At 42.3% G+C, this 8,863-nt stretch overlaps 1 protein-coding gene across 1 annotated transcript in view; it reads left to right on the forward strand.

Annotated features, from left to right (window-relative positions):
- The window catches only part of LOC107035762, a 34,817-nt gene that overhangs the window by 24,161 nt on the left and 1,793 nt on the right, over window positions 1–8,863 (forward strand). The window contains exon 7 of the mRNA XM_015253334.1: window positions 4,823–8,774. Coding sequence (XP_015108820.1) covers window positions 4,823–8,774 — 3,952 coding nt within the window. The remainder of the gene's footprint in view (window positions 1–4,822; window positions 8,775–8,863) is intronic.

The raw sequence follows: 8,863 nt of genomic DNA on the forward strand, positions 1-8,863 counted from the left end.
GCTGAACTGAAAACGAATAATTTATTATTCATCATCAATTGATTTGACGAAATTCTCAAGATTTCTCAATTTGTATAAAAAAATATATATATATTTCTAATTAGAGAAAATATAAAAATCAAATTTAGTTTACGATGCCTTCAAGTAGTTAATGTTTTCGGTCGGTGCAATAATAATTCATTTCAGGAGAAAATGTCAAGTTCAGGACAAAAAGTCTCTCATAATTTTCTCCTAGAAGTAATCATTATTGAGACGAAGATTATATTCAACAGAAATGTTATATTTCACAGATAATTTTTCCATTATGTTCAATTGCTGAACTGAAAAAGACTAATTTATTATTTATCATGAATTGATTTGATTAAATTCTCAAGATTTCTCAATTTGTATAACAAAAAAAATATATTTTTGATTTGTCAAAATATAAAAATCAAATGCCGTTTACAATCCCTTCAAGTAATTGATGTTTTCGGTCTGTGAAATAATAGAGAATTTTATTAATAAATGAGATTATCAGTGCAATAATAATTCACTTCAGGAGAAAATATGAAGAAGTCTTCTTCACGTCTCTCTCGTCATTTTTTCCTTGAAGTAATCATTATTCAGATGAATTTACATTCAATAAAAATGTCACATTTCACTGAGAATTTTTCATTATCTTCAATTGCAAAACTGGCAATTATGAAAAATGAATATTAATTCATTCTTTTATGTTTTGATTATCAATTCAATGATAAATTCAGTAGCGAAGTGGTAAACCGGTTCAAGTCAATTTTGATTCTTGGCCAATTTTCAATGAATATCTCGGAATCTAAGGGAGATAGCAAAATTTTTGTTATAACCTTTTTCGTAGAGCCAATTGAGAGCTACAACAAATGTGATTACGAAAATTTCGCTATCGCCCTTAGATTCGGAAATATTTTATATTTTCCTCACACACTCAACTGAGAGATAAGTCGACTGAAACCGTTTTACCACTTCGCTACTGAATTAAATCACTGACCAACGATTTTGTAATGAAACATAACATAAAAGCAACCAGAAAATGTCGTCACATTAACTATCCACCGAAAAAATAAATCTTCCCAGCCAAAAATGAAATTCAGTAAATTTTTTAACCCGCCAAATACCGAAAATACTCTCTAATAATTATCACCAGTAAATTCAAATCAGTTCACCTGACTCACGGTCTTTTATTGACGGTTGTTGCAGCGACCGTGCGAGTGACTCTCCGTAGGCGGGTGGACGGTAATCCCCAGTAGAAAAAAAAACAGACTAGATAGGAAAATATCAAGTTAGGTACCACCACCACTTACCTAATCTAGCAAGGAATCAGATCATGCAGTCACCAATTTTTTTTTCCTCATTGACATATTCCTCAATTGTAGAGAATGAAAAACAAATTCAACAAGAGAAAATTCAATGAACCAGAGAATGTGAGATAATACACCTGTTTTTAATATTCAAAATATGATACATTCTCGTTGATGCGAGATTGATTATTGTTATTGTAAAGTTGAAAATAAAAATGTTGAAGATTGTCACATGCAGGACGTCTGAGGATTCTCAATCGGATGTAATTTTAAATATTCAATAAAAAAAGTCAATATGCTCGATGTTAAGTGTATGGGCTAGTAGGTATCACTGTTGGAAGTTCTTTGAACGTCAGAGTATGATTTTTCTCAGATAATCTCAAACAGTTGAACAATGTAAACAATTGTTCAAAATTAAACATTTTTGACGAAATTTTATGCGAAACCATTTCCAAATGCCGTAATTTTATTTTGGAAAACGTTAAGTCATGCTCTTCTCAGACATTTATTATTTTATTGAGTGAAAATAGATTAGTCAGATGAGGTGACGAAGGAGACATGGGAATAAATCATACTGAGTGTTCGAAGAGTTGTTGTCCTTTTGATTTTTATCGTTGGAACTAACATTGTTACATGATAATTTTTATATGACGGCGCTAGTGAGTGTAATATAATCCTTAAAATTGATAATGGATAACCGAGAATTTTATATTATCGCCACTGCGATAAATGGATGAAAAATGTTATGACGAATTTATGATTTATTATTAATGAAGTAATGTTAGAACTCAAAGACTAACCAGCGTCCAGAATGGCTGAAGTTTATCTGTTTGATTGAGAGTTTAAATAACAGTTTTAATATTGAGATAGTACGGTTTTTTCCTTTTTGTTCCTTTCATTGTTCACGGAATGCTTTGCTTGTTGCTGCCCTGGATTAGAATGTGATAATGTGAGGATGACGATGGGTTGAGAGACCACTTTACCTACACGATTAGTGCATCTCTGTTGGAATTTTATATCGAGTAGTTATTTTGGGGAGGAATTTAGGGATATCCAAGTATTTTTGCTATTTTGTTTTGCTGAAATCTTAATATTATTTGATTATGGCTTTTCGAACATTTTGCTGTGATTTTATTATTAGAAATTTGACGGGTTGATATTTTATTTTCATTTTTAATTGGTTGGGGGCGTTTTAAGAATCTCGAAGAAATTTTACAATCAAAGACATTTTACGACCGGTATATTCAACATCTATATTATCCCCTGGGCTATTCTACTCGGTCAACCTTACTATCAACCTTGCATTGAGCTATTGTGGAGGAGGCCACAATAGCGGAATTGGCAGAGCACCTGTCCGGCAAACAGAAGATGTGGGATCATAACCCCACTTGTGTTCGAGCCCGTGTGCCTCCGAATTTGTTAATTTGTGCATTGATAATTATTCAATTATTTCCCTCATATAGAGGTCCGGAAAGTCGATGGATAGCATATAGGATCCCAATTTCCATGTAATTTATGCCTTAAAAACATCTAAGGTTGACCGAGTAGAATAGCCCAGGGGATAATATAGATCTGGAAGAAATTGAAAATTGTTTCTTGAGGAAAATTACGAATTTTTCCTGTTTTTGTAAATAATGAATTTTCAGAGTTAAAAATAATTTTTTAACTCTGAAATTCTGCCAGAATTCTAGTGAGCTCATTAGCTTCGGGATTTCTGTTCAGAAATACATAATTTCCTATCACGATTTTTTAAACAAATTTTTTAAATAAATTTCATCCGAGGAAGCATCTGAAAGAAATAAAAAACTCTGTTTCTTCGGGAAAATTAAGACCCTTCTCCTGGATTTATGAACAGTCCATTTTCAATATTAAAAATCATTTTTTGAAGATCGTATTAAATTTGTTCATATTTAAAATTTAATTCGAACTTAATGACGTTTGAAGAATTTAGTAGAAAACACATTTCTTTCATCAAAATTGTGTTAGAATTCTAGCAAGTTCATCAGTTTTGGGAATTTCCACTGAGAATTACGCAATTTCACAGCAGGATTTTTTAAATAGAAATACGATTAAATAATTCATATAGAAAAATTTAATTCTGCTGATTTTTTTTCTATGGAAAATCAGCTAATAGGATTCCCAATAAAATTCACTGGAATTTTTTAGCGTAAGCGCTAGGTTTCCCTATTGACTCCATAAAAAGCAAGTTTTTTGAAAATCCAAACAGTTTTTATTATTTATTCATAAAAACAACAGAGAGTTCAAAGCAGAGTAATGTTGCGCAAAATGTAAATTGAGTGACCCTGATTCTTATGAAAAGTTGATAGACAAATTCGATGATTAAAAATTTTCTAATTTATGATGCGGTTTCTAAGAAACTGTGAGAGACACTTGGATATCCTTAACTTTGAAAAACAAGTAATCAGATAGTTCTGCAGTTGAGTGTAGCAAAGTCATTAAAAAGAGTAATTAAAATTGTGCCAAACAGCAGAGATAGTAAGATGACAGCTTTTCGACGGTTGTGAACAGTAAATCAGTCACTTCACTCATGATTAGAATTAATGTCCGTTCCGGTTTGTTCGTATTATTCATTAAACAATACAAATATCACCTGCATATTATAACGAAAAGCTGTCAAACGAGCTCAAGATCTGTTCGTCCACTTGGAATCGTAAAAGGCAGACAAGACAAATAGAACTGCTTCACTTCCAACACGAAAACTCTATGAAACATAATAATGAAGAATAGTGGGATACACGGTAGTGTATCCGCCAAGTCACAGTTTGTATTTAGACAATAAAGGAGTGTAAATATTGAATATTCAACTGTAAACCAATTCTTTCCTTTAATTAGTCTCACACACACTAACAGAAATTCCACGCATGAAAAATTTTCTGAAGGATCCCACACCATAATTCCCCACACTGAGAGAAAAACGACAAAGTTCTCAAACAAGTCTTACTTGTGCCAAGAAAATAGTTTTTTGAAAATTAACAAAAAAGGATTTTTGCCGCAATGAAAAATTTCTGTCGCAAAAATAGATTTAGTAGTTAAAAAAAAAAATTGCATTCTCTGTACACGCAAGGAATGTCATTTCTAGGACTACTCCTTCGTTATTCGATAACTCCCATACGTATTTAGCTCTCGAAAAATCTTTGTTTTATGCGAAATACTGCAACTACAATCTCATAAAAATGTTATCGAAACTTACCGGGAATCCCCGTCAAATTTTTTCACAGTGTAAGCAACCCCTGGGAATCCCCGCACTAACTCCTCCACACGATTCTTCAGTAATTTTTCATGCGGGTAATCACAAAATCTCCACATTCTCCTGAAAATCACGCCAAAAACATTTTTCCGCAAAAAATCCACCGCAAAAAAACAAAAAAAAATCCACGACTTCCTCACAATAAAAAATTGTACACCAAACCAACCAAAAAAAAATCAAAATTTCCCGGAATCGCAGAGATCTGCGAAAAATGTTTGTTCTTGCCTCCCTTATTTTCCAGATAAATGTGACGATGCGGACCTGGACCTGCAAATGATAAAAGAGCTTCAAGAGGACCCCGACGAGGACAAGAAGTTCACCCCGTGTTTGGCGCGCAGATTGTCGCGTCAGTTCATCGAGAAGACGCGTTTCTCGCTCCCCAGATCCCCGTCAATCCCGCGGGATCGTTTGCTCAGATCCTCCACAGAGGAGCCCCTGAGCCTGGCCGACCCCCTGGAGCTCTCCCTGCCGTCCTACCGCAGCAGATCAAGCGACAGAAGCCTGCGAAGAGCAGCGAGTCTCCTCGAGTCCTCCGCCAAGCCCGAAAGGAGCGACAGCCGAACAGCGCGAAGAAGTGTGAGCCTCTTCGAGGACAGCGACGAGCTCCTGCCGCCACTACCGCGCCAAGTGATGACCCTAGGTAGGAAGTACCGAGAGCAAACAAAATCGCCGAGCAATGGGATCAGACGGGAGTCCCTCCAGCCTCAAAAGATCCAGGAGGAGCCGACGGACGTCGCAAGCCCGAGACAGCCGGCCGAGCCCTCGGACGTGACCCCCGGTGCATTCTCAATCTCCGAAGGCAGTTCCACTACGAACCTCGGAGACATGTCCAGCTTCTCCACGAAATCTGGGGAGACCTCCCCCACGGACTCAACCTCAAAGACTCAGGAGGACTCCTTCAGCTCGTTCAAAGCTCACGCCAAAGAATTCGAGAATCGCCTGCTGGCAGCTGAGAACCTGATCAAGGAATCGAAACTGCGGAACCTGGGGATCAGCAAATTCGACCCCAACCTGTCGTCGAGCTACCGAGACACTGACAAGTGCGACAAAGAGCTGCTGGGGTCGATGAGCGACCTGACGTCTTCGGTTCTATCGAAAAGAAGGAGCTGCATTCCCAGTTTGAGACTGAGATCAGGATCGCTGACTAGGGAAGCCTCCGCTGGTAGAGACAGGAGGGAGACCCTCGACGATGGTGGGAGCGGGAGATCATCGACCCCAGAGAGATCGCTCCTCAGTAAGTTCTTCAGGAGCTCGAGCAGCACGAGGGAGTCAGAGGGGCGAGACAAGTCGCCGAAGGCCAAGAGGAAGATCTCGAGATTCCTGAGGCCAGACTTCTTTGATACTCCGAGGGAGGAAAGCCAATACGTCAAGGAGAAGGAGGCGCAGAAGGCGGCGGAGAACGAGAGGAGGAAGTCGAGGTTCATGAGGAGAAAAGTCGTGGCTGAGGAGAGTCCTGGAGAGCAGTTGAAGGACGAAAAGCAGGAGAAGGAGCTGAAGAACGCGGCGAACACGCTGACCAGGGAGAAGATCGATGAGAAGTCCTGCGTCAAAAGCAACATTGAAACCGAAGGATCGAATGCTGAGGGAAAGAGCGAGAGACAGAGCCCGAAGAACTCCTTCCTCCAGAGCCTCGAGAGGAAGCTGGAAAGATTGAGATCGAGCGACGACTCGAAGCTGACGAACGGAAGTCCTGAGAAGGAGATCAAGGAGAAATCGGTGGCACCTGTTGAAGGCCTTCAGGATGTCCCTAGTCCTGCAGAGCTCCGGAAGATTGCTAGTGCAGAGGATTTCCCTGTGGACGAGCCTCAAAGCTCGCCGGTACCGACCAAATCCAAAGTGTCTTCAGTCCTCGGACTTTTCAAAAACGATTCGAAGACTTCGGTGAACGGTAGCAAGCAGCAGAGTACTCTCCTCAGTAAATTCCGAAAGAATACTTACAAGGGTTCAAGGTCAGACACCAGTGTGATAACCGGCGAGACTTCCGGCAGTAGTAAAATCCCGACGAAAGCCAAACACGAGAGCAAAATCACCCCAAAACCCCCGAAAACAAATCTGGAGAGAAAAAAATCGCTCGACAAGATAAGCGAGTCCAAGAAATCACCGCCGAAGGAGAAAGCCAAGGAGAAGTCCCCAGTGAAGGACAAAATGAAAGAGAAAACTCCACCTGAAAGATCAAGCGCCGAGAGGAAATCACTGTCCGATAAATCTTCGACGAAATCCCCGAAGAAATTAAGCCCCGAAAAGTCAATCGACTGTAGATCCGACAAGTCTCTCACAGAATCCCGAAAGTCCTGTGAGAAAACCGACAACAAGAGCTCGTCAATCATTCGTTTGTCCCCTCCCAAGAAGATCTCCCCGGACAAGACAGTGGACAACAAGAAGTCGGAGGTAAAAGTGCCTGACAACGACGGAAAAACCGTTACGAAGAAGAAAGCGGTTAAGTCCCTCACAGCGCCGCTGTCCAAGAACGGATCGGTCTCGAAGCTCGACGACGACAGAATCAAAAAGGTGATAATCAAAAAGGAGATAGTTGAGAAAGAAGCTGAAGACGGCACCAAGAAGAAGAGGATTGTTCGAGTAGTCAAGAAAGTAGTCAAGAAATCCGAAAATTCAGACAAAAAGGCAGAGGAGAAGAGCAAAGACAAGCCGTTGAGATCGTTGTCCCTGAAGAGGATTGGGTTGAAGAAGGAGAAGAGTCCGGAGACTGTGAAGAAAGCAGAAGTGACTGCAGAGGACAGCAAGGGGCAACTCCTAAAGAAATGTAACTCTGTCTCATCTCCAAACGCCCAAGAAGATTCTGCAGAGAAAGTAGCTGAGAAGAAGCCGATTAAAGCCGAAACTGCAGAAGGAAATAAAAAACGAGTGGACAACCCATCAGGACCAAAAATAATGAACCATTTGTCAGAAGACCACCAGAAGAGCGTCTCCAACCCTTCAGTGAATTCCCCTCAGACCCTGGAAGCTCCAATCATCCCAAAAGCTTCCCCTCCCCCATCACTTTCTCCCCCGTCCCCGCAAGATCCCCCCGGGTCGGAGGGAAAACTTCGAGTGAACAGAAGTAATCTGAAGCTAGACTTCTCGAAGGTGCCTCAGCACAGCTTCAAGCCCCCCTCGGGTCTCAAAAGGGAATCCCCCAGGCTAGCGACATCTCCAGACAATCAGATCACGTCCCCATGTCCCCAGAAGAGAGAAGCAGGCCCAGAACCCTCGAAAATCCTCGATCCCCGTCTCGTGAATGCTGAACTGACCCCAGGGATCGCTCCAGAGTCCAGACCAAGACCTCTTTCACGACCGAAAGGAACCCCAGAACTCTCGGAGGACATTCTCTCCCCGACGGACGACTGCGAGAGCTTCGACTCGTGGTCGATCTGCTCCAACGACTTCAACCAGCGTTGTTCCTCGGATTTCCACTCCCCCACGTCACCGACGTACTGTCCCCCAGGTCGTGACCACTCCGAGTCGATCATCGACAGGATCAGGAGGAAGAGCTTCTACTCGAGGTTCAACGAGCGAAAGCGAAAGAGCTCCCTGACAGCCTCACCCTCTAGTCTCTCCAGCGTCAGTCCCCTTCCAACGTCGTCGACATTACCCAGGAAGTTTAGCTTCAGCGGGACGAAGGACAGCGACAGGGTGAAGTTCTCGGCGTCCCCCCGGCGGTCCGAGAGACCAATGACGATGTACAATGACGATCACGTGCGGTACCGCAAGTCCCCGATCGAGAGGGACAGGTACTCGGACGGGGGGTGCGGCCTGGGGTCCTATTCCGGGGAATTCGATCACCTGAGGAGGTACCGGATCTCCCCCACGACGATCTCACCTGATCCGACTCACAGAAAGTACCAGAGCTCTGATCTGAATTTTGATCACGATCTGGGGATGTACAAGAGCTCGACGCTGAGCGATCCCGTCGCGGATTACAGGAGTGTCTTGAGCTCGCTCCCGAGGAAGTATGGGTCCGTTGGGGGCGGGGTCGAGCCGAAAACTGCTGAGTATTATGAGGAGCTGCTCGCTCCCACCAGGATGGAGTTCTTGACGAGGAGGACGCCGGTGCCGGGGGAGGGGAAGGGGGAGAATGGGTACACGAATGGGCATGTTGAGGTGGGGGACATTGAGGGGAAGTGGAGGAGCTTCCCGGAGAAGGGGGGCTTCGACTCCACGGACGAGAGTGATAAGAGCGTCGGCGAAGATGTGAGGTGAGCACTTTTTTTATTTGTAGAAAGACTATGAGAAAACGCGGGTGTGATAATCGCAAGTTTTCTCTTTTCATTGGGGGGGGGGGGGG

This window comes from Diachasma alloeum, unplaced genomic scaffold (genome assembly GCF_001412515.2).
Source record: "Diachasma alloeum isolate Michigan unplaced genomic scaffold, Dall2.0 Dall_scaffold_00200, whole genome shotgun sequence".
NCBI classification, from domain to species: Eukaryota; Metazoa; Arthropoda; class Insecta; order Hymenoptera; family Braconidae; genus Diachasma; species Diachasma alloeum.